This window comes from Echinops telfairi, unplaced genomic scaffold, assembly GCF_000313985.2.
Source record: "Echinops telfairi isolate 266 unplaced genomic scaffold, ASM31398v2 ScPeMD7_2010;HRSCAF=2546, whole genome shotgun sequence".
In the NCBI taxonomy this organism is placed as follows: Eukaryota; Metazoa; Chordata; class Mammalia; order Afrosoricida; family Tenrecidae; genus Echinops; species Echinops telfairi.
Genome location: NW_022105908.1, coordinates 24,521,432 through 24,547,070, shown reverse-complemented (window position 1 = coordinate 24,547,070; position 25,639 = coordinate 24,521,432). Strand labels below are relative to the sequence as shown.

The 25,639-nt window shown below is 52.3% G+C and overlaps 2 protein-coding genes and 1 pseudogene across 2 annotated transcripts in view; 2 read left to right on the top strand and 1 right to left on the bottom strand.

Moving 5' to 3' along the window:
- The first annotated feature begins 5,640 nt into the window (after positions 1-5,640).
- LOC115870590 lies at positions 5,641-5,816 on the top strand (annotated as a pseudogene).
- A 4,402-nt stretch (positions 5,817-10,218) lies between these two features.
- The window catches only part of ITGAE (integrin subunit alpha E), a 60,840-nt gene continuing 45,419 nt past the window's right edge, over positions 10,219-25,639 (bottom strand). Inside the window, exons 21-31 of the mRNA XM_045293337.1 lie at positions 23,962-24,094; positions 22,985-23,090; positions 22,367-22,442; positions 21,560-21,634; positions 20,372-20,435; positions 20,172-20,279; positions 16,780-16,836; positions 16,139-16,234; positions 13,919-14,014; positions 11,023-11,133; positions 10,219-10,517 (exon numbers count right to left, since the gene is read on the bottom strand). Of these exons, the coding sequence (XP_045149272.1) occupies positions 10,422-10,517; positions 11,023-11,133; positions 13,919-14,014; positions 16,139-16,234; positions 16,780-16,836; positions 20,172-20,279; positions 20,372-20,435; positions 21,560-21,634; positions 22,367-22,442; positions 22,985-23,090; positions 23,962-24,094 (1,018 nt within the window). The 3' untranslated portion in view covers positions 10,219-10,421. The remainder of the gene's footprint in view (positions 10,518-11,022; positions 11,134-13,918; positions 14,015-16,138; positions 16,235-16,779; positions 16,837-20,171; positions 20,280-20,371; positions 20,436-21,559; positions 21,635-22,366; positions 22,443-22,984; positions 23,091-23,961; positions 24,095-25,639) is intronic.
- HASPIN (histone H3 associated protein kinase) lies at positions 17,028-20,029 on the top strand. The gene has a single exon (XM_004716158.2). The coding sequence runs from the start codon at positions 17,028-17,030 to the stop codon at positions 19,359-19,361; it is 2,334 nt and encodes a 777-aa protein (XP_004716215.1). The 3' UTR covers positions 19,362-20,029.

The window sequence follows — 25,639 nt, the reverse complement described above, 5'->3', positions numbered from 1 at the left end:
CCCCCTTTGCTAGGAGACTAGAAGAACTGGATGGGGCTTGGCTACCATTACCGATCACATGGATCAAAGATTCTATAGAAAAATTCTGATTAAAAGAGGCTGGGGGGTAGAGGGGGGAGGGAGACCTTGGAAGGGTCACAGGGCTGTCTTCCCAGCCAACCGTCTACAGCAGGGGTCCTCAAACTTTTTAAACAGGGGGCCAGTTCACTGTCCCTCAGACCGTTGGAGGGCCGGACTATAGTTTAAAAAAAAAACTATGAACAAATTCCTGTGCACACTGGACGAGTTGGCTGCTACGCAGGACAGGCAGCAGCAGCAAAAACACCCAGCGGGCTGGATAAATTTCCTCGGCGGGCCACATGTGGCCCACGGGCTGTAGTTTGAGGACCCCTGGTCTAGAGAGATGCAAGGCAGAAACTTCCTTGTTCTGCTCCCCTTGCTGTTCTGTTGCATGCCCTTAGTGTTTTGCCTTGGTGTGGTGGGGTCAGATCAGGTGGAATTCCCACACTGTGTCTCCAGTATTGTCCCCTGTAGGGCTAGGGGTCAGTGAAGAATGTGGTGTCTCATGGTGGGACTGGCTGCTCTGAGCGGGGATATCATCCTCAAGGCTTGGTGGGCCAGGATGTGCTCCACTCTCTCTTCCTCCCCTTTCATTTGCTCCCATGTGCTCTGATCAGCCATGTGCCTCTCCCTGAGCTGCAGCTTCAATGCTGTCCTCTGAAGTAAATTCTTCTGTGGGGAGTGAAGTAATTTTTAAAATTAAAACCCCAAACGCAAACCCTACGGATCACAACAGCCACTGGGCATCAGGGCAAACTTGACAGCTGCTGAAAACAACTGCTGGGCATCCACTACCTGCCGAGTTACTGCAGCTGGGTGCCCATGTGCCTCGCTCCCCTATGTGGCCCCGTGTGTGCACAGAACTTGTGAGGTCCAGAGGTCACCTGAGGCACTAAGACTCCCGTTAGGGATCAGCACCCGGAGCCTGTGGCTGCTTCTGAACATTCAGTGTGGAGCTCACCCCTCACAGGGGCCGGGGTGGGGTGGGGTGGGGGAGGGGACCTTGACAGAGTCACAGGGCTAGCTTCCCAGAGGGACCTGGCCGCTGATGGAGCTGGGGTGGAGGAGACAGTCACCGCTGGGCTGGAATGAGGGGCACCTCTGCAGCAGTGCCAGGCCAGGAACTTTCTGGGGCCTGCAAACCTCACCTCTAGGTCGGGGCTGGGCTGGATGGCTGGTCAACGTGTCCCCTCCTCCTCCCCCTGGCCCCCAGAAGCTCTCTTGCCTTCCTCCCCTGCTGTCCCACTTGAAATAGCAGTGAGTGAACCTTCCCCCTTGGGCTCACAAGCGTTTGTCTAGTTGGACGTTAAGGTACCTGCCATCAGTGATGGGGAGGCGTGCCTGTGGGGCCCTTCATAAAGCCCTTGCCCTGCCACACCTTTCCCTCCAGCTCCCAGCAGACCTGCTCCAACAAGCACCTTTCAAGCACAGACATGCACTTAAGAAACAGCAGGTGCATTATTAGTGTTGTTGAAACGCAGTCCACAGGAAATAGGAAGTGCACCCATCAGCATGCGTGAGGCCCACCTTAATTGATGGGATGGCCCTCATTACTTAGCTCCCAAAAAAGGGCCTCTACTGAGGTAGCAAGCACTTTAGAAGAGTCAGGAGTCAAGTGCTTGTCCGCTGGGTAGCAGGCACTTAGAAGGATGAAGACCCAAACAGGAGTCTGCCAAACCCGCATCGCGGTGTCAACCCTCCCGAGAGCAAAGGGAGTCTCCCTCTCCCTCCTCCCTTTCTGCTCCTCTCGCTCACAATCGCTGATCTGGAAGCAGATCGCCAAGTGTTTCGTCAGCGGCACCTCAGGCCTGACTCTCGCTGTCAGCCGTGGAGCCGGTGACAGTCATTATTTGTAACACCCACGACACCCTTCACAGACTGTTGTGATGAATTGAGTGTGAGTCATTATAGTCACGACTTCCCAGCGTTCCTTGTTGAACTTCATCATCCTTGCGGACCACTGAATCGGTGCTGACGCTTAGCTTGGTGACTGCCCCTCTATAGGGCACAGCTGCCCCACCCCCCACCCCAGGCTTCCATCTTTACAGGCACAGCTTGCTTCTCCACAGAGCCACTGGTGGGTTTGAACCACCAGCCTTTTGGCTAGAAGTCTAAAGCTCTGACCATTGTGCTACCAGGGCTCCTAGGTAGAATTTCACTCTGCTGTAACTACCAGAGAAGTCCTATTGACCCAGAGCCCGTCTCTTTTAAATCTGTATTTGATCCCAGCGTCCAGTACTTACCTACTACTTAGTAGATCCTCAATTGCTGCCGATTAGTCATCCTCGGTGCCAGGCCTCTTTCCCTTATCTGCCCACCATGCCACCACCCACCCCCTCGCTGTCGACTCTGACTCCCTGGAGACCTGGGGAGGGTATCTTTACGAAAGCAGGGAGCAGTCTTGGTGTCATCGTGGTTACACGTTGGGCTGCTAGCCACAAGATCAGTAGTTCAAAGCCACCAGCCGCTCCTTGGGAGAAAGATGAGGCTTTCTGCTCCACTACAGATTTACAGTCTCGGAAACCCACCAAAGCGCTTCGATCCTGACCTACAGGGTCGCCATGAGTCAGAATCAGCTCAATGGCATTGAGTTTACTTTTCAGTTACGGACAACTTTCTCCCCAGGAGATGGGTTTGAATCGCTGACCTTAGAGTTAGCAGGCCAATGTTCATCTGACGGCCCCACCCCGCATCAGTTCATTTTCCACCCTTAAAGGCCTGGTAAAATGTTCCGAAAGCACAACTCGGACCATGTCACTGCTCGAATCACAAACCGTCAGTGGTACCTCCTCCCCTGTGGGACAAAGGGTCAAATCCTTAACCTGTACTCCAGGCCCTGCAGAACCCGTCCCCACCTGCCTTTCCGGTCTCATATTTCCATGATATACACGCAGCTTCAGCCAAATCGGCTCACACAGCTTCTCTGTTTTCCAACTTCACCTTCACTCGGGCTGATCTCTCTTCAGCCCTTCCCTCACTCTGAAATTCCCAAGGGACATTATCCGTGCAAAGTAGGGAGTGCATTTCCTTCCCCCTTGCTGGTACACTTGGCTACTCACCCATCCTTAAAGGTCTATGAGGGACAGAAAGGGTTTTATCGTTCGTTGTACCACTGAATCTTTGTGAAGTAAGTCATCACCTCCTTGTCGGATGATGGAGAAAGAGGGACTGGATGGATGAGGGTCCTGACCACCTGCCTCTGCCCCGAGTTCATAGCTCTGCAGTGTCTGGGGTAGAGGCAAGGGTCGCTATGAGTCAGAATCCACTAGACAGCTGTGGGATTCGTTTGGGGTGGGAGTTGGAGATGGACCACTCTGAGTGACTAGGGCTTTATTTTTGCATGGCTACCCCTCAATGATTTCATCACAGAGGATTCTAACAAAGCATGGAGCTAAATTTGTCTCCTGAAGCAACTTGGTAGTCATCCATCTGTGCTGAGGGCTACCCAGTGACACAGTGCAAGCGAATGAACAAAGGCTGCTCTCGCCATTGCGTCAGAACCACTTGGTGTGCTTGGCCAAAAAGCAGCACCGTCCCTGGCCCAACACCAGCTTTAGGCGGTAGGGCCAGAAAGCAGACTGGCTGAGGCTCCTTGTGAGTCCTCTCTCGACCAAGTCTGAAACCACCACTCTTTTTCCGCCCTCAGACTGTCACCTGCTCAGCGTCTGTGGTGACCATTTGTGGACAAAGCACTGGACTTGGACATGCACAGGTCTCTGGGGGACACCCTGGCTCTGCAGAGCCCAGCCCTTCGGTCTCCAGCACGTGATTGACTCCCGAATAACGCAGGGGTGGTTCCTCTGACCAGGACCTGCAGAGTGAGGGTATAATTTAACACTTTATTGTTTGATCTCCCTTTAGACCTATTTGAAATTGGCTGTAGTTTTTAATGGTGTCTGTTTTCTTTTCGATGCAGGTTTTCCTGTTTTCCTTGTGTTGTGACTGGCCGGGACGCAGGGTGGGTGGGTAGCATGTTTTTCTGCCTATGAGATCCAGGATAGGGTAATCTATGAAGACAGGGACTGGATTCATGGTTTCTTGCAGGCATGACAGAGGACATTGGGGGGAAATGGAGAGCAATGACAATGATCACAAGAAAGAAGAAAATGTTCTAAAATTGGATGTCAGGATGATTGTGCCAGTTTTCTTAATATGATTGAACTATTGAACTGTAGGATCTGTGCCAATTATACTTCTTTTAAAAATAAGATTAGCTGCAGAAGGACAAAGTCCAGCATCGGATTCATGTTTTTGGTAAATAGGAATTTTCAAAATCATTTTAAATGTTGGGGGTGCTGGAGCTGAAGTGTATGTATTGCAACACAGCGAGTTGCTTTTATATAGCCCTGCTAGCCATGATCTTGTAAACTGAAATGACTGGTTGGGGATATGCAAATAAGGAATGTGGACTCCTGTGGGCCCTGGTTAGTTTTGTTAAAGTGTATGGAATCCTTGTGGGGGCAGGGCCATGCAAATCAGCTGTCGCCCACTGTGTTAGTCTGGGTTGACTATAGAAACAAATTCATAGAGACACTCATATGTGTATAAGAAAGAGGTTTATAACCTTGAGCAACTGAATATTGAGAAAACATCCCAGCCCAGTCCAGATCAAGTCCGAAATTAGCCCATATGTCCCAATACCAATCTATAACTTCTCTTCAGACTCAACACAACACATACAATGATGCCAAATGCATGAAGATCACAGGCCAGTGGGTGGGAAGTCTTATGGATCCAGTTGGCATTGTAAGCATTTCAGCGCTGGCAGGGCTCCTCATGTGGCTGCTCTAGCTCAGGGCGCTAGCGGGGCACTACATAATGTGTCTTCTCAGCTGGAAAGTCTCCCAGGGAGTCTGCCTGTGTCCCTCTCCAGCAAGCTATTTATCTTGTTAGTGCCCCCAAATGGGGTCATCAAGCTGCGATCTGACTCTACCCCTTCACTCTTAAGTCTACCTCATACTGACAACAGATTAAGTAGCTACCACACCCACCAAAGGGATTAGTGGGTACATATATCACTCCATAAGTCCACTATTAGTCCATAAATCCCTCTTTAGACTCACAAAGCCATATGCAATGATGTGGAATACAGGAAGATAACAGGCTGGTGGGTGCAAAGTCTTGTAGATCCATTGTTGGTGGATGTATTTCCAGGGCTCTGGCAGCCATCAGTGTGGCTCAGTGTGACTTGTCAACAGGAAGGTGAAGTAGAGAGAGAATGTGGTCGCTCCAAGGAGAAAGAGAGAAAGGGGCCGGCCACAGAGAGCCATTTATCTCCGTCGCCCTCCAATCAAGCTGCAACCTGATTAACAAGATAAACTCCGCCCACATGTTCCTATGGGAGCCAGGTTGGCACAAAAACCTAACTGTCACAGGGGTCGCTAGGTTTCTCCAGACTGCAAACGGTGTCTAGGGAATAAATTTTAACAAGTCACAAACTCTTAGTCTGGAGTATGTCCAATAACCAGCTAGCAGTGGGGTTAGGCCAGGGTGTCTAGAGAAACGAATCTGGTGGCACTCATCTATGTAGAAGAAAGAGCTTGATATCAAAAGGGAATCAGATATCCAGAAGGCATTCCCATCGCTTCTCAGCCTTTTGGCTAAGATCAAGTGTAGTATCTGTTCTTATCAGTCAAATACCTGATACGTCCTCTATCTGAGGACAATATATTAAATGGATTTTTGGAATTAGGAAATGAAATAGGAATTTGCTCTGTAATTTTTTTAAAAAGAAGAGGAAGAAGAAGGCATCCCACCCAGTCCAACTCAAATCCATAAGTCTGATGCTAGTCCATAAACGCCTCTTCAGACTCATGTAGCTTCAGGTCGGTGACACAGAAAGGTGCAACAGGAAGCAGAGGGATCAGAGGCCTGTGGGGGCAGAGTCACGTGGAGCCATGTTTCGTGAGAACCAAGGGCAGAGCACAAAGAGCTCTTTCGGGTTTAGGTGGCCCACCTGAGGCCACCCCTGGAGGCAGACAGTCCCAGTGTAGTCCCAGCGAGGAGGAAGGAGATGAGAAATCATCTCTGTCCCATCGTATGCAAAAGGCCACATCCCTAAGGAGGTGTCATCCAGCTACCACTTGATTGACAAGTTGAACTCTAACCCCTAGCCAGGAGGGTCAAGTGGATATCTAGCTATCATATCTAACTACCACACCTACCACACCAACCTCCCCAACCACACCAACCTCCCCAGAAAGCACTTCATCCAGGAAACAAAAGACACCCAGCCCTACGACAGAGTCCTGGAAGTCAGGCTGGTCACGGTGGGCAGTCTTTCCCTAGACTTGGAAGATCTACGAGATACAGAACCAAAGCAGGCCAACGAAGCTTCCTCCCACCAACTCCAGCCTTCATCTCAGATCTCACAAAGAGAAGAAACACCAAGCCAGGGTAGGCCACTAGTCAAACCCAGGCAGGCGCTCCAGAATGTCCACCTGCCCGGGCCCTGGAAAGAAAAGGAGCCTCCCAGGGGCCATACCTTCAGTCCCACCGACCACTCAGCTCGCAGAACTGCAGCAGGCTATGAAAACAGCCAACCTGTGGCCAGTGAGTGGATGCTGACACACACATGCGGTACAGTATCATTGCTCTGCTACAGGGTGTCCGTGGCTGTAGTCTCTATAGCAGCAGACCACTGGGGCTTTCGTCCATAGCGTCACTGGGGAGGTTTGAACCACCAACTTTCAGTTTAGTAGCCAAGAGCAAACTGCTTGCACTACCCAGTGCCCTGGGACGGGCCACCAATCAAAACCCAGATCCCCTCCTCAGAGATGTGGGGCGTGCGCCTCCAGCATCCTCTTGTCGAGGCCAGCGCCTTGGGTCCATTTTCTTCCTGCTGGAGCTTAAGAAGTTCCTCTTCCAGGGTGTGTTACTCTGGGTACATAGAGAAACAAATCCCCACAGACACTCCTGTATGAGAGAGAGTTTTATAGAAAGGGTAAGTGCGCATCAAGGAAACATCCCAACCCAGTGCTGCCCAAGCCCACAAGTCCGACATTAGCCCACAAGTCTGACACCAATCCACAAAGAAGGCCTCCATCTCACAAAACACACACTGTGATGCCGACTGCGGTGGAAAGCCGAGTCAGTGAATGTGTAAGCATCTCAACGCTGGCAGGGGTCTCCACACGGCTGCTCCAGCACCCAGGGCTGCATCAGGGTAGGTCCATGCAGCTTCTCCTTGGGGATGTCTTGCAGGAAGTGGGTCTTGCCAGCTGAAGCAGGGAACTGGCTAAGGCAGTTGCACCCTGGTCCGACCATCACAAAGCAAGAGAACTAGAAAGTAGAAAGGCAAGCCTCACTGAGCCATTTATCCCTCCGCCTTTCAATTAACCCCACCTGTGTTTATCGGCCAGGTTGGCACAATAAACGTTAACTATCTCACAGGGGTAGGGAACCTTTCTGCTGCCAAGGGCCATTTGGACATAACATCATTCTGAGGCCATCCTGGTCAAACATCTAATTAGCTCACCCTTCATGTACTGACTAGGAGACCCGGTGGCAGAGTGGTTACCTAGTGGGCTGCCAACGACAAGGTCGGCACCACCAGCCACTCTGGGAGAAAGACTGGCTCTCCATTCCTGTGAAGAGTCACGGTCTGGGACCTCACGGGCAGTCCTACCTTGTCCATGAGGTTGCAAGGAGTCGGCATCAACTCAGTAGCCGCGAGATTGTTTTGTTTTGTTTTGTTGGAATGGGATGGCTGAAACTGCCTCTCAGTGAGGCATGTGGTGTTAGCCACTATTGATGATCTTGCAGGCCTTATATGGCCCCCTCACTGCTATCGAGTCCATTCTGAGTCGCTGAATAAGGACCATTAAAGAAGAACCAAGGAATTTGAATCGTGGTGCTGGTGAAGAATGTTGAAAGTACCACGGATCTGTCTTGGAAGAGGTAAGGCCAGAATGTTCCTGAGAGGCAAGGGTGGCAAGACTTCGTCTCACATACTTTGAACATAGTGTCAGGAGAGACCAGTCCCTGGAGAAGAACACCATGCGTGTAAATAGAGGTGTGCAGCGAGAAAGAGGGAGGCCCTCAATGGGACGCACGGACACCGTGGCTGCAACAATGGGCTCAGGAATAGGAACAGCTGTGAGGGTGGTGCGGGACCGGGCAGTGTTTATTTCTGTTGTGCAGGGGGTTGCTGTGGGTTGGAACCCCGTCAATGGCACCTGACAACAACAGATGGTCCACAGGCCAGGTGATGCCTGCACCTGTTTTCGTCGGAGCACAATTACTGCTTTCAATCTGCGAATGTGATACCTCCATTTGCATTGATCACTGAAGTGATTCAAGTCAAACAACTCCTACTTGCCCCAAAGTGCAGAAGTTCATAAGTTTAGTAGACAGCCTTCTCCTGTCTATCTCAGAAGGATGCCCATTTAGAAAGAGCTGGCAGGGAAATACCAGGGCCACAGCAAGATGAATGTGTAAACTCTAACCACGCCTCCAGGCTAGCTTCTTCCTCCTCACCAACTGGTCCCATTCAATTTTTCCAACTAAGGTCGCCCTAGACCAGCTCTCATCAGCTCCGCTCAGGCAGTATAAGAGATGACTGTTGGTAACAGGAGCGAGGCATTACTGCCAATAGAAAGATTATAAAAACTGGGGTTGCAAGTCACCTGTAACTTAAAAAATTTGGACCCAATTCTTGAGCCCAACAGTTTAGCTAAGCAAACTTTGCTCTTTCTTTTCCTTTTGAGGGGAAGTCTCACTGAAATAACCTAAGACATTCTATGTGGATAAAACCTTGTGACAACATTGGGAATCCGTGGTTGGTACAGAAAGAGGCCAGTGGAGGAGATTCTTGAGAGAAGTAAAGGGAATGGGATCAAAAGAAAAACCGACCATGCCAACCTCACAATCTGACACAGACAGACACATAAGGGGCTCCTTAAGAAATATGTGGATGCTTTCCCACCAGAACCCTAGAGCTGGATCAAACTCAGAGTAGCAGGGGCAGGCAAGCAGAGGGCAGACAGCACAGTCCCATTAACCTAATCCCGGCCGTCAAGTCCAACTCATAGGGGCTCTATAGGGCAGGGGATGACTGACTGCTCCACGGGGGTGGGGTTCTGAGATGGTACACCTTTGCCTCATCTTTCTCTTGCATAGCAGCTGGTGGGTTTGAACTGCCAACCTTGAATGACCAGGGCTCCTTAATTCCATCAAATGTAGGCACAAATCAAGGATGCCTGCCCTGCTCAGTGGTTATGTCACAGCACTCTACTAGTCCTGGTCAAGGAAATAACCCAAAACAAAACTCACACCACCCAGGGACTCCCCTGCCTCCACTCCCACGGACACCCTGTAGCAGAGCAATGATAGTCTGTACCGCATGTGTGTGTCAGCATCCACTCAGTGGCCACAGGTTGGCTGCTGCAGTTCTGCGAGCTGAGTGGTCCGTGGGACTGAAGGTATGGCCCCTGGGACCTTTTCTTTCCAAGGCCCGGGCAGGTGGACATTCTGGAGCGCCTGCCTGGGTTTGACTAGTGTCCTACCCTGGCTTGGTGTTTCTTCTTTGTGAGATCTGAGATGAAGGCTGGAATTGGTGGAAGGAAGCTCTGTTGGCCTGCTTTAGTTCTGTTATCTCATGCATCTTCCTAGCTGCCCACCATGACCAGCGTAACTCCTAGACCAGATACACACATTGGTGCAGATAAGAGATCTGGACACATGGAATCCAGCACAGATAAACCCTTCAGGAACAGTAGTGGGAGCAGTGATACATGAGGGGAGGGAGACGTGAGGGGAGGGGGAGAAAGGGGAAAGTGTTCACAAGGTTGGATGTACAACCACCACCACCACCCCAGGGGGATGAATAACAGAAATGTGGGTGAAGGGAGAAACAGGACAGTGTAAGATATGAAATAACAATAATATATCATTGATCAAGGATTCACAGAGGTGGGAGGGGAAAAAGGAGGAGCTGATACCACGGGCTCAAGTAGAAAGAGAATGTTTGGGAAATGATGATGGTGGCAACGCGTGTACAAGTGTGTTTAATACAATTGAATTATGGGTTGTTATAAGATCTGTAAGAGCCCCCCAGTAAAATGATTAATAAAATACATATATATGTTTGATGTATTTGAAAGAATCTAGGCAAGTGGAGAAATGCTGTATGTCTTAGTAGATAATACAGCAAAGATATCAATTCTTCAATTTTTTTTTAATTTTTCAATTTAACATGTACATTTAATAGCCAAATCCCTCTTCCAGAAATCTGAAAAATCAAAGCCAAGTATAAGCTGAAAGAACAAAACCACTGATTCTTAGGACTAAGTATGAGAACTTGCCCAGAGCAGAAGTTCTAGACCAGCTGATGGTTTCTCCCGAGTCTGAGGAAGCAGGGCCTAGTGTCCTTCTGTGAGCAGATCCTCGGACTGCAGCTGGGCCCTCTTCACACTTTTCAAGTTCAGTTTGTGGTATTTTCTTTTAAAAAAGCCGCACTAAAACAAAAGGCAGGGACGCCCAATTAGAGGACGATCCATCTCTGAAGCAAACGGCTTCTCTTCCTACTGGCTTCACTACCTGACTCAGTCACCTCCCTCTGAATGGAGTCTCCCCCGGATCATCCGTCCTTCCAGACTCGGCTTAAGAGCTGCCTCTCCAGCTGCTCGTCCCAGACCCCACCCTCCTCTGAAGCCCAGAACGCGTTCACCGGCTTCACGTAAGGCACTCTGCTAGGAGGAAACAGCAAGAACTGAAGGCGCACAGGGACACAGGACGGAGTATGTGCTTCCGCACTTCAACTGGACGGCTGCCTTTTGCGGACAGAGTGGCTGCGTTCACCTGCCTGAGCAGGGGAGGTGGGGGCAGCAGGAGGCAGGCAAAGTAGCCCCTAAGGTCAGAGCAGCTGCTCTGAGTAAAGGGGCTGGCTGTCCTCTGGAGCCTCGTGCTCAACCCCAGCGCCCAGCCTAGCTCTCTCTCGTCTTGATGAGCCCGAGAACTGACCTTGAATAGAATGACTATAATGGCGATCAACACCAGAAGGCCACCCAGACTGCTTCCAAGGATGATCAGCAGGAAATGGTGCGTCTTGTCTTTCAGAAGGATGACGGTGATCTAGAGCAAGACACGGGGCATCCAGAAAGCAAGGTGAGACAGATGGGCAGAAATGGCACACGGTCCTTAAAGGAGCAAACCATGGCGACGTGGCAGCATTCTGGGCATTGATCCAGGTGGATGGCGGTAGAACGAAAATCTTAAAAGGCTCCTGGTGCCGCGTCTGAAATGACCTATTGATTCAAAATTATTTTGGTCTCTTATCTGGGAGAACTAAGTCAGGAGATTGCAAACTTCAGTGCCAGCGTCTCTGGCAGCTACACAAAGGGTCCCAGGGCACTGAGGTCTCTAGGTCATCCAGAACACTGGCCTGGAAGAGAGAAAAACCAGGAGTCTCCATCTGGCTCTGCCACTACCACCCTGTATGGCCTTGAGTCGGAGCTCATCTGCTAAGTCCTTTCCATCTTACCCAAACTCCCTCGTTTTGAGGATCACATTTTCCCTCCGTGACATGTCTGACAGACACTGCTCTGCTCGTCACTCAGCATGTACGCTCTCTTAAAAGCCAGTCGCCATCAACGTCAGCTCCCGGCGATCCTGCCTGGGGTGGCACAGGACTGTGCTCCGAGGGTCTGCAGCCGCCAGACGTCCGGAAGCACGTGGTGTTAGTCTGCATTTGTTTCTCTAGCGTACCCAGACTAACACACACGGCTCCAGGCCTTTCTTCCCAGAGGGCATTCAGCACACAAAGTTCTCTTCCAAACTCACTGCCATCGAGGTAACTCTGACGCACGGTGACCCTACAGGACAGAGCAGAGCTGCCCCCGTGATTTTCTGAGACGGCAACTCTTTACGGGAGCAAAGAGCCTCGTGTTTCTCCCACAGAGCAGCTGGTGGGCTCAAGCTGCTGACCCTGCACTTCGCAGGCCAATGAGTCACTCAACGCGCCACCAAGGCACCTCATGTTCTCTTCAAAAACAAAAGAAAAACAACCTCACTGCCATCGAGTCAATTTTGACTCCCAGTGACCTAGACTGTAACTGTTTATGGGAGATGAAAGCCTCTTCTTTCCTGCATGCAATGGCTGGCGGTTTTGAACCAGAAACCCTGCGGTTAGCAGCCCAATGTGTAACTATGCCACCAGGGCTCCTGATGTTCGCTTAGGAATCTGCAAATTAACACTAAATGGCAGTGTGTGTATTACTTTAAATCTCTCCCGATGGAAGCCATCCCCAACCTCAAACTGCCCAACCTCAAACTCGCTACCTCAGAGTTGACAGGCATGTAAGCTCTCTTCTCACTGATGGGGCCCAACTGGAAGGACAGGGTAGGTGCTCCTGAGTGAGACTCAGATGAGGCCCGCCCAAGGTCCTATCCAACTGACCAGCCGACAGACCATGGCCAGAGCATGTTCTCAAGATGTGGGTGCGGCCTGACGGCTGAGCTCTCTGCCCACTGAGTTCCTTCCACCAGCATGCGCCAACAGCACCAAGGATGGCAGTGCTTTGAAGAGAATGGCTGTATGGGGCGGGGGGCTGGACAAACTTACCTTTAACACTTTAAGCCCTTTCCCATGAAAGTTGAAAAGCTTCTTAGGTTCCTAGGGCTCGACCTCAGGGCCCAACTTACTGCATGTGTGTTGTGTTGTTGTTGTTGTCAGCTGCCACTAAGGTGGCCCCTGACTCGTGGCAACCCTGTGCATATCCGAGTGTGATCGGATGGGCTGATCGATCACCGGGTCGTGCTTCCCTTCCTAGTCCATCTTGGTCTGGAAGCTCTGCTGAGCCTTACACAGCATCGCAGCAACACATCAGCCTCTGAGGGCAGGTGGGTGGTCATTGTGTTTGAGGTGCACAGACCAGGAAGCACACCTCAGAAGTTTGAGGCCAGCAGCTGAAAGATGAGGCTTCCTACCCCTGTAAAGCGCTTCAGTCTCAGAAATTCAGAGGGGCACTTCTACACAGTCCTATAGGGTTGCTATGAGGCAGCACTGACTGGAGGGCAGTTGAGAGAGATGCTGGAGGAATCCCTGGATGGTGCAGGCTAACACATTGAGTGGCTAACCAAAAGGGTAGTTGTGACAGTTACATAATCCCTGTCAACTTAAGCAAAGGGGTGGAGCCTGTCAATCAGGTCACAGCTGGATGACCTCATGTACCTCACTGGAGGCCAGACCCACTCTCTCTGCCTTCCCTTGCCTGCTGTTGAGACACTCAGAGAGCTGGGGAAGACACGTGGAGACCCGTGCCAGCATTGGGATGCTTCCACTGCCACTGGATCCACAAGACCTTCTACCCACTGGCTTGTGATCTTCCTGCATTCGGCATCATTGCATGTGTTGCGTGAGTCTAAAGAGGAATTTATGGACTAGTATCGGACATATGGGCTAATATTGGACTTATGGACTTGATCTGGACTGGGATGTTTTCTCAATATATAATTGCCCTTTGATATAAAGCTCTTTCTTATACCCATGAGTGTCCATGAATTTGTCTCTAGTAAACCCAGACTGTATCCAGAAGCAGCTCAGAAGAAAGACCTGCCAATCTTCTTCAGAAAAGAACCAGCCACTGAAAGCTTTAAGGAGCACAGTTCTTGGACACACAGGGTGGGGGGGCATTTGTGGAAGATGGCACAGTAGCAAGTGTTTAGTTACTTCCTCTCAGTCCTCGAAGCAGATGCTTCCTATTCAACTGCCTCGTTTCACAGATGAAAAACTGAGGTGGCAGATCTTGACTTGCTGGAGGACACAAAGGCAGCTGGTGACAGAGCCCAGACCAGAAAGTGACAGGACAGGAGGCACACGCAGAGCTCAGAGGCAAGGCAGAGTTTGCCCAGGGCTTACCTTCGTCCTGTGGTTCTCAGCATTCAGCCCCTCGTACAGAGTTTTGTCGTAAGAGATTTCACCCAGGATCCACAGTTCTGTCGATTCTCTTAGTAACTGTGAGAGGGACAGACAGGAGGTGGTGGGGAACAAAACCCATTTCAGAAAGGGACCCATTGCATTTGGACAACACCCACCAGCGTTCCCTTTCAGTGAGATCCTGCTCCGGTTTGCCTTAGCAGAGCCAGCGCCGTGGTATCCACAAAGTTACCAAAGCCAGAGACCCGCAGTTATTCCCCAACTGCGCCTCCCTCACCCTCCACCTTATACTAGGAGCCCTTGTAGTGCAGAAGGTTGACTGGTTGGCATCTAACTGCAAGGTCAGTGGTTCAAGTCTACCCGCCACTCCATAAGAGAGCAATGAGGTTGTCTGCTCCCATAAAGATGAGCGGTCTTGGGAACCCACAGGAGCAGTTCTCCTCGGTCCTGTAGGGCCGCTATGAGTCGGAATTCACTCAAGAGCAGTGGGTTGGGTTGGGTTTGGGTTTTGACCTCATGCAGCCCACTTCTCCCAATAAAAAAAATGTTGAAGGGGGGTGGGGGCTTGCTTGCACTTGACCCATTTCTCTATTCCCATTGCCACTGCCTTCCGTTCAGGCCCCTTCCATCACGCTCACAAGATGCTCAACTACATCAGTCGTAGGTCCCACTTCAGAATGCGTGGTTCCGGAAGGCAGGCGTCTCGAAGGTGACGTTCAAGCTACACATAAGAGGGACTGGCCCACATGAAGCTGTGGGGGAAGAGCCGTGTCGCCCGGAAGGAACAGCAAGTACATGGGCCCTGTGGCCTGTCCGATCCTGGCGAGCCAGACAACGGGAAAGACGGCCTAGCTGCAGCAGAAGCAGCCAAGGGGAAACGACTGCTAGGAAGCCGAGTGCGTCACACAGCAAGAAGAAAGGATAAAGTTTAGTCGGTTGTTGTTAGGCGCTGTTGACATGGTTCTAACCCATTGGGACCTCAGTACAACAGCCACGTCCCGGGCCATCCTCTCCGCTGTTGTTGCCTGAGCCCACTGTAGCAGCCACTGCATCAGTTCATCGTGTGGAGGGTCTTCCTCTCTGTACCAACATGATGATGCCCTTCCCTTCTCCAGGGGCTGGCCGCTATGAACTTGAATGGACTCAGGGGCCGTGGGTTTGGTTTCTTGTTTTTTTTGGTTTGCTCCTTCCTGATGACATGCCCAAAGTACGTGAGACACGGCCTTGCCACCCTCACTTCTAAGGAGCATTCTGGCTGTACTTCCTCTTATTTGCAACCGTTTACAGTCTCCGGCTGGTAGCCGACCTCCAGCAGCAGCGCTGGAAATGAACAGAAGCGATCGAGGATATATTTGGGAGGGAAAGTGACAAGCGGCTTGGTGCTGGAATGAGCATGAGGGTTTGGGGAAGGAAGGAGTCATAGGTAATTCCTAAAACTTTGACCTGAAAAACTGGTTACAGTGTAAAGGGTTAAGGAATAGGCTAGAACAAAAAGCAAATCGAGAGAGAGCGGCTTTTAAAAAGAGAGGGAGCCTCAGGACCAGCGGTGAGAGTGGCCATACCAGGAGGGAAGGGGGGGTAGGAAGGGGGAACGGATCACAAGGATCTACATATATAACCTCCTCCCTGGGGGATGGGCAACAAAAAAGTGGGTGAAGGGAAACGCCAGGCAGTGTAAGATATGATAAAATAATAAAGTATAAATTATTAAGGGTTCATGAGGGAGGGGGGAGCGGGAAGGGAGGGGGTGGGAAAAAGGAAAATGAGGAGCTGATTCCAGGAACCCAAGCAGAAAGCGAATGTTGAGAATGATGAGAGCAACGAATGTATACATGTGCTTTACACACTTGATGTGTGTGTGGATTGTGATAAGAGTTGTATGAGCCCCTAATAAAATGATTTTTTTTAAAGAGAGAGAGAGAGGGAGGGAGCTGCTTTGGACGTGCTGTAACATAGAGCTTTTCCTGGTGGTGCATGGGCCAAAAAACCCAAGGCTGGCAGTTCAAAGCCACCAGCACCTCCACAGGAGAAAGGTAAGGCTATCTACTCCAGAAAAGAACGATTTATAGTCTTGGGAGCCCTCTGTAGGGTACAATGAGGACGAACGGGACTCGCAGGCGGCGGATTTTAGGGGCCTTTAGAGGAGTGATACTCCATGGGGGTGGGTTTAGTACATCTGGGGCGGTTCGCGATTTGGAGTACCTGCTCAGCGTGGGCCAGGAAGAGTTCTGCAGCCACGGTGACATTTTCTTTATCTGAAGTGATGGCACAGCTCGCTGAGTACCATTCTTCCACGTGCTGGGACGGGGGGGCGTCTCGTTAGGCTAATCCCTTTTGGTGTGCAACTGAAGAAGTTTAACACGGCGCAGATGGAGGCATCTAAAGCCCCCGCCCCGCCCCCACGCCCCATACAGGGGATGAGCAGCTTCAACTTTCAGCTTGCTCCCGACAAAACCCCAGCCCGGGCAAACGTACCCCGCGAAAGAGCTAGGAGGACCTGGGCTCGCCCTGAAGGTGCTCAAGGGAAAACCTCAGGCAAGGGGTGGCGCCTTGCTTAAGCGCTGGGTGTTTGGCCGGAAAGTCAGCGGTTCAAACCCAGCAGCCGCTCCAGGGGATGGAGGGGCCGGGGCGGGGTGTTGAGGCTGGCGGCTCCGTAAAGATTTACGATCTCGGAAATCCTACGAGACACTTCTGCCCTGCCCTGCCCAGTACGATCGCCGGGAGTCAGAATGGACCGCAGCTCCACGGGTGGACAACGGGTCTTTGGTCTGCCCCCCACCCCTCCAGGCGCTCCCTGTCACCCGCGGCAACGTGGGGACGGACGGACGGACGGCCGAGCTCACCTGAACCAGGTCGCTTCCCCAAACGCACTTCGGAGTCTCCGTGCACACAGTGTCCGCCTGCAACGAGAGCCATCGTCACCGACGCCGTGAGGACGGAAAGCCGCCTCGGGTACCGGTGTTCCCACCAGTCCCGGCACTAGAGCGGCGGGCGCTAGGACCCGGCGGGCGGGCGGGCCGGCCGGCAGGCGCGTTCTCGCCACGCGGAAGTCTCGCGATGCTTGCGTTTGAACCTGTGGCGGGTGCGAGCCATGGCGGCGGCGCTCTCGCGAGCCGGGGACCGGCTCTTCCGAACGTACGGAGCCGCCGGGGACTTGAAGCCGCAACCGCGGCCGCGGAGGGCAGCCGCGCATTGGTTCCCGCCGCAAGACCGGAAGCGTTTCTTCAGCAGCAGCAGCGGCAGCGGCAGCGACACCAGCCACAGCGGCTCTTGGCACTCGGTCGTGTCCGACGACTCCGACGACCCGGACTTCCGCGGCAGCCCGGTCCGACCCCGGCGGGGGCGCTCGGGCGGCCGCACCCCCAAGGCCGGGCCGAGCCCGGTCGTGACCCGCAGAGGCCTGAGGCTGCGAGCTCGGCGGCCGCAGAAGTGCAGCACCCCGTGCAGCCCGCTCGGCCCGCCGCCGCCCTTCCCGGACCGCCGCCCGGGCCAGCGGAGCCCGGAGCTCAGCGTGTGCAGCCAGCCCCGCGACGGCGACGCGCTGGGCACCAGTGCCTCCCTCTTCAGCTCCCCCGCCTCTCCCAGCGGCCCCGGGACCCTGGCCCTTGACGACAGTGTCATCTACGTCCGTCCGATGGCCACTCAGGACGAGGCCCCAGGGGCGCCGAGAGACTTCCACGGCTCGGCGGCAGCCCCCCTGGACCCAGCACGGCGCCCCTGCTCCCGGAAGACAGCGGCTGCCCGCCAAGGCCGGGCCACCGTCAGGTCAGCCCTCTTTAGCCTGGCGGACTCGGGAGACCCGGAGGACTCCAGCCTGGGGGCAGATGGGAGGACTAGGAGGGCGTCCTCCCGAAGAGGACAGAGGGGCAACTGGCCGCAGGGCCTGGGTGTATCAAGCACGCGCAGGAAGAGAGCCGCAGCAGCCCCGCCCAGCCATGGCAATGGGTCCCAAGAGGCTGTCCAGATAGAAGATGAGGCGCCCAGGGGTGGCAAAGGTCGTCGAACAACGCCGAGAGCCAAAAGACCTCAAAGGGCTGGAAGGAGCCAGAAGCGAAAACATGGGGAGGTAGCAACAACCTCTCTCCCAGCCCACTCATTTAAAAAGGACCAAAGGATGAAAAGGGATTCGTTCCTTGGCCAGAACCTGACTCAGTCACAGGACTCCTCTTGGACCCAAACCAGGGCCTCCTTCTCGCTGCACAAAAAGAAGATTGTGACAGCTTTGCCAGAGGTGTACAGCAACACCACCATGCCCAGTTCTCCCTCGCAGTCCTTCCTGTCGGAATATTCCCACCCTCCTGCCATGAACAGAACAGGCCAGGCTCTGTCCCCTTGGCTCTCCTCGTCCATGCATTTGCTCAGCCCTGTAAAGACTCCCCGTGTTGTGCACAAAAAGGCATCTGATGCTGAAAAGGTTTATGGGGAATGCAATCAGGAAGGACCAATACCCTTTAACCGCTGTCTTTCCAGGGAAAAACTGGAACACTGTGAAAAGATTGGGGAGGGGGTGTTTGGTGAGGTGTTTCAGACAATTGCCAACGATACACCCGTCGCCCTAAAAATCATCGCAATTGAAGGGCAGGATCTAGTCAACGGATCCCACCAGAAAACCTTTGAGGAAATCCTACCAGAGATCATCATCTCCAAAGAGCTGAGCCTCCTGTCGGCTGAGTCAAGCAATCGGACGGAAGGCTTTATTGGGCTCCACTCGGTGCACTGCGTCCAGGGCTCCTACCCGCTCGTGCTCCTCAGGGCCTGGGATCACTATCACACAGCCAAAGGGTCTTTGAATGACCGGCCTGACTTTTTCGGTGAAGGACAGCTCTTCATCGTGCTGGAATTTGAGTTTGGGGGCACGGACTTAGAGCAGATGAGAAAGAAGTTGGCCTCCATGGCCACTGCCAAGAGCATTCTGCATCAGATTACGGCATCCCTCGCCGTGGCAGAGGCGGCCCTGCACTTTGAGCACCGAGACTTACATTGGGGGAACGTGCTCTTAAAGAAGACCAATCACAAAGAGCTCCAGTACACCCTCAACGGGAAGACCAGCACTATCCCCACCCGGGGCGTGCACGTCAACATCATCGACTACACCCTGTCACGCTTGGAGCGGGACGGGATCGTGGTTTTCTGTGACATTTCTATGGATGAGGACCTGTTTACAGGTGAGGGTGACTATCAGTATGAGATCTATCGGCTGATGAAGAAGGAGACGAACAACTACTGGGGGGAATACCACCCGTATAATAACGTGCTCTGGCTGCATTACCTCACGGACAAGATTCTGAAACAAATGACTTTCAAGACTAAAACCAGGACCTCTGCCTTGAAGCAAGTGAAGCAAGAGATCCAGCATTTTCATGCCACCATGCTGAGTTTCAGCTCTGCCACGGAGCTCCTCTGCCAACACCAGCTGTTTCAGTAAGTCAAACGGGCCTCCCTGACACAGACTGAGAAGACGTTGGTGTGGGAGCCCCTGGGAGTGTGCTCCCCCACCGCCCCCCCAGCCCCATAGCAAGGTAGAAATTCCCATTCCGCCAACATTTTCAGATAAGGATTTTGTTTCCAAGTGGTACTGCTGGAATGATGAACATGCTGTTTACAGACTCAACGTGAGAGCAAGTGTTCACTACTCACAAGCTCTCTTTGAGCACAGTCTACTCCGTCAATGTCTTTCCATGCGGTCGTGTTTGAGCCCTGACACTTTAGGATCCCTGGGCCAAAAGAACACACCTTAGGAAAGGCCGAGCCTTCCACCACCATCCTGACCAAAGCCTGCTGCTTTGGCCTCGGAGACCAGACTACGGCCGAGGCGTGCCAAGCGGAAGCAAAGAAGCTGCAGCAAAGCTGAGACTCAACAAGACGGACTGGAAGGAGAGCAGATAGGGAGATAGTAGGCCATTGATAGGGGCCTGCAACAAGGGCCACGTGTCTATCAAGCATTTGCCAATTCCACAGCAAAGCAGAATTTTATCTGTTTTCAACAGGAAAAATAAATGTCTCCATGGCTACTAAAAAGGTTGGACTGTTTGCTTTTTTCACCGAGGGGCGACATGCGGCTCCACGATCTGAGTGGTCGGAAGTCCTCGTGGAGGTGACTGGTGATTTGATTGACTCCGATTTGCCCATGGCTAATCGAGGTCATATCCCTTTTCTAGAACTCTGGTTTATAACCTTTGCCCTCCCCAAGTCACTCAAGGAAGTGATGTGGTGATAAAGAACCACGCGTGCGTACCTGCGTCTTTGTCACATTCTTCACTCTCGCAACCTGAAGGCCTTGGATTTTGAGTGGAACACACACTTGCAGCTGGAATTGGGCTCCAAAGCGATTTTCCCCATGTACCTGCAAAGTGCATTCAGAGGAGGGGATGTCCGATCCAGGGCTGCTTTGGTACCAGTAGCTTTGCAGGGGTAAGCTCCAGAGGAGACACTTACACTGAAGAGGAACTCCTTGTGCGCAGAAAGCCTCTGGCTTGTGTTCATGTACATCACCGACGGTCTGCAACGGAGAGGACGTAGTCTCATGTTACCGAGGGAGTTATGAGGAACCAAAGCTGGCATCAACATGTAAAGTGGCCGTTGGGCAGTGGGGATGAGGCCGGGTATTTGAATTCTGTGCAGTTGGGCTGGCTCTATCACGCCACAGAATGCCCCCCCACCCCCCAGTTTTACTTTTCCTCCTTTTTTAGTCACTCAGACCAATATTGAGATCTGAGGGGTGAGGGAGCTGGAAGTGTTTTCTATTTTATTTATTTATCTTTGTGTGTGTCTGTGTTAAGCCCTCCCTTGTTGTCTTTTGACCACACCCCCTCCGTCCACACCTTGCTCCATCCCTCTCCTCTCTCCGTCCCTTCCCTGTCCCTGGCCTCTCTGTAGTTGTCAAAGTCTTGTCTACTGCTATTTAAACTCCCATTTCTTCACTGTTTTTCCTTATAACAATAGTGATAGTAAATATGAATCTTTGTAAGATTGACTGAGTTTGCGAAGGGTAATGTCTAGTTTTCTTCCATGTCTTGCAGTGTTTAAGAAAGTGATCATTGTGTTTTACTGACGCATGAAATTCCATAGTATGGATACACCAGAGCTTGTTTGTCCGTTCCTCTAGAGTTGGGGTTTTGGGATGTTTCCATGTTTGAGCTACTGTGGAAATTGCTGCAAAATGGCCTTACTCACCCCGCGCCTCTGCTTTGCCCAACCCCATAGCCCCTTCTCTTCTCTCCTTAGCAACACCATGCACCATGGTAGGTGCCCTCTAGACTAGTTGGCACTCCTCCTCCTTTGATATCCCTGTGGGGTTTCTTGTGATGCACTGCCAAGTCAATTCGGACTCACAGTGAGCCCACAAGGCAGAGTAGAAGTGCCCCATGGGGCTGGCTCCCAAGGCTGTCATTTATGTTTGAAGGAACAAGCTGCTAGGTTTTAACAGGGTACCTTTTGGTTCACAGCCAGTGCTACGCCTTATGGAGTCCTGGGGCCCACCTGCTGCTTCCCTAGAGGTCACTGTTCGAGCTGGTTCGAAGCAGCCTCCTCTCGAAGAAGAGCCAGACTCATGTCCATCCTAGCCCAAGGCACCTGCCCCAGGCATGAGCAGGCCCTGCGCCGGGGCTCCTGAGAGGGACTTACTTGGTAAGAGCCGCAATGAAGGCACGCTTGAATGTGAGGGCTTCTTTCTTCGTAACTGGCGACCTTCCATTGGCACTAGGAAATAAAGCGTGTCGGTGGGTGCCCAGCATTCGCGCTGTGTGCATTCACATCGGCTCCTGTGCCATGGCCTCGCCTCGCAGGGCCATCTGGGGCAGCACAGGAAAGCTGCTCCGAGACAAGCAGTGGGGATACAAAGGAACGTCCACCCGCGTGTGTTCAAGTGCAGGACCTCAGGACTCCCCTGCTGTGGTCCAGCTGGCCTGCATTCTGCAAGTCCCCCTGGGGGGGCTAAGGCAGGTGGGCTAGAGACCATACTTGGAGAAGCATTGGTTGCACCGGGGTTTCTAACTTGGGTACCGTGGACATTTTGGGCAGGTCGTTTTTGATGGGGAGGGAAGGAAGGGAGGCTGTCCTGTCAGGTGTTCAGCAGCCTCCCCGGCCTCTACCTGCTGGTTATGAGCAGCAACCCCAGAATCCCCATTTGAGAACTTTTTCACAACATTACTCCCGGCCTCCTTGCCAGACCTGGAAGCTTTGCAAATGGCAGCTGCGGCGAGTTCAATGCGTCAGGACTAAAACTAGCTTCCCACCCCAAGGGGCTCACTCCACTGGGCCAGGGCACAGCAGGAGATCACCTTAGTAACCAGTGGAGGGGGACGACGACTCTCGATGGAGTACTCCCTCCTGGGGTCATAAGAGAGCCCTTGCTCTCAGTACACACAGGGACGGAGACTTGCCCCAGGGCCACACAGCCTGTGCCTGTCTGTGCACCCAGGTGCCCCTCACCTGGTGAGTGTCACCGCGATGTCCGCCGTCTGGTTGGGAAACGCATGCTCCTCCAGCTGCCAGAACGCCAAGATGCCTGCCTGTTTTCAAGGGGAAACAGATGTCACTTGCTTTCCCTGTGTGCGACTCAGCTCAGATTGCTTGCTAGTCACTAAGGAGCGTCGGAAGCGAAGTAGACCTCTCATTTTTGCAGCACATCTCCACGTTCACGAGTGGGTCTGCGCCATTCAGGGCCAGCAAAGTGTAAGCACAGAGAGAACATTATTCCCACCTCACAGTGGGAAACACTGCTCCAGAGAGTCCAGGGGCTTCCAACAGCACAGAGGCACTTGATGGATCAGGGCCCACCTCTGGACTAAGAACTCTGGCTATCACGGCTTCCCTGTTAGCGCCAACCCTTGATTGGCCAGGCTCAGCCGGTTCGTCTATGCCTATCGGGAACTCACCTCCTAGCTCCCCTGCTTCCTACACCCAGAACAACCTTCTGGGTTCTGAGTACTGCTGTGGGTTGTGCAGGAGAGAGCTGTGTGTGCAAGGGAGCTAAGTGAGGCATTCACACTGGGATCCAGAAGATACCAACTCCGGGGCAGATGGAAGAGCCAGCCAATCAAAAGAGACTCACGCTTGATGACCTCTTGAATATGGGGTGGCCAATCTTGCAGCTCATCACCAGGGCAGAAGCACCTGGCTTAGGGTCATCACACTGGATATTTAGAGAAGAAGGCTGCGGGAACAGAAGATGACACTTCTTAGGGAGCAGTTGCCTCACCAACACACACACCCTGAGATCCCACATGGCAGGCACCACACAACACAGAAAGCCGACTTGGTCCCTGCCTTCCTTCTTCCCAAGCTGGACAGGGGCGCTTAGAAGTTGATCACGGAAGCATTTAGGCACAGGGCCTGTGTACAGAGAATACCAGTGGACAAAGATCTTCATTCCAACTATGGCTAGTTGTTGGCTAGTCAGACTCGTGACAACCCTGTGTGCACACAGCAGAACTGCTCCACTGGGGGTTTCCTCACGTTTGGGGAGGGAGGGGGTGTTTCAAAGCTATGGAAGCGAATCACAAGGCTCTCTCACAGGGAGCCTCTGGATAAGTTTGAACCGCCAACTTTTCAGCTGGTATTTGAATGCTTAACCAATTTGCCCCAACCCAAACCCACTACCGTGTAGTGGATTCTGACCCAGGGACCAGCACCAGGAGCCCTGGAGGGATAGTGGGTTATAAGTTAGAATCCATACCATGGCAGTGAGTTGGGCTTGGGTTTGGGGTACCTACCTGGTGCCTAATGGGACAGATTTTTAGCTCTCCAGTTTATTTTTACTCTCAATGCCTTCAGACATTAAAGTTTATTGCTCTCCCAGAACCCTGGTTAAGGAAACCTGTCGGCAGGAAGGAATGGCTATAAAAGGGGCACGATGGGAAGTTCTGGAAGCAAAGAATGGCATGATTGGGGCTATGACCTATGGACAGATCAGAGGGGATTCAGGGGCGGGATGAAGCTGGAGGCGGGAGACTGCTGTAAAAGAGAAAGGAAGCAGCGAGGGGCAGACATGCGTGGCATGGCTCGGAAGTTGTTCTCAGAATTACCTTTTGTATCCTTTTAAACTGTAAGTTTGTGGGGTATTTCAAAGTCAGGTTTGTCATGTAGGAGTCTTCTCCATGGTTGGTTATGTTCATATGCACAGTCAGCTCACTGGTGAGACCTATCACCAAATCCTGTCTGCACAGGGTGCACGAATAAGTAAAAATATTGCCGGTTAACCCAGTGTGTGTGTGTGGGGGGGGGGGAGGCAGGGGTTCGATGCCATGTAATAGCCCACTCTCAACGGAGTTCTTAGCTAAGCGGCCTCAAGGAGACACTGCACCTAGATCAGCTTCCCCTCCATGCAAGCAAACACCTGGACTGCCACGCTCCCTCAGCTGACCTGTGAAATGATGACAAGGGCTGCCTTGTCATTTCTTCTTCATGTAGCGCCTACCGTGTGCCAGGACCTGTGCTAAAGGCTTCGTGCACTCAATTCCTTCTCATAAGCCAATGGGATGGCACAGTTACTCTGACGCTGCCTTACATGTACATGGCAGTCTAGAGAGGCTGACTAACTTGCCCGAGGTCTACTAGCCACGGGGGGCCTTGAGAGAATTAGGTCTCGATTCTGATCGGACCACGAACTTCAGTTATACATAGTCTTCTCTTCTCTCCGCAGCTCTGCTCAGCTAGGAGAGAGCAGTGGTGTCCGAGCCAGGCACTGTGCTGCCCTCATAGCGCTGCCCCTCTCTTGGTCTCAGCCCTCCCATCCGAGAAATCACAAAGACCCTTCTTCCGATGGAAAGGCTACCACTATTTAGACTGGAGCCAGGAAGACTCGGGGAGGTGGGACTATTTCCTTCAGACCAAGGAGGCCTCAGAACGAAGGATCAGCCGCAGAAGTTGAGCTCTTCAAGAAAACTCTGAATGGGGGGGGAGGTCAGACCACACCACCACAGAGATGGGCCCTGCTCCCTGCTGCTGGGGACAATGAGCTAAGGCTTGCGACCATTAGCTTGGTTCCTGTAGGTGGGGTTTACACCCTACTAATAATGGTTCCTATGGAGACCCAGAGAACAGGTCCCTGTTAAGCTGCCATCCTAAATCTAGGATCCGCCCCGTCTTGTCACATGTATACCCCAATCCCTCCTCTTCCTATTGCGTGTATGTCCCTACACCACCCCCTCTCATTGCTGTATAACCTATAGTGCAACCCCTTCCTGTGACATATGTCTTTACCTGTAATTAGTGGGCTTGCACACACCCCCAAAGGTATATAGGCCTGGGCTAGCAATCGAGATCTCTCCTGCTCTCCCTGGTCACTTGTCTCTCTTCCCCCTCTCCTCTCCCATCCTCTCTCCCTTGTTCCTCTTCCAGTCCTCCTTCCCTTCCCCCTCTCTCCCTCCACGTGGACCACCAAGCGGGGCTGAGGTGAGCAATGCTACCATGTAATGTGTCTGACTGCATCATTGTAATATCTCTTCTATCTCTCATGCTCTCGATGACTTTAATATAATATATCTATATATATATATCTCAACCGTACAATTGTGGTTACTGAACCCAACAATAAGAAAAGGTTCTAACCATCAGAAACACCCCAAGACGGAATGTGCTGTGCTGGGAAGAAATAGGTGTTTTGTTTTCTTTTCAATAAGATGTATTTCAAGGAAACATCTTTTTTCTTGTTTCCCATTGGCTCTGGCAGCTAAGAAGAGGGTGCGTTGATTGGAAAGAGAG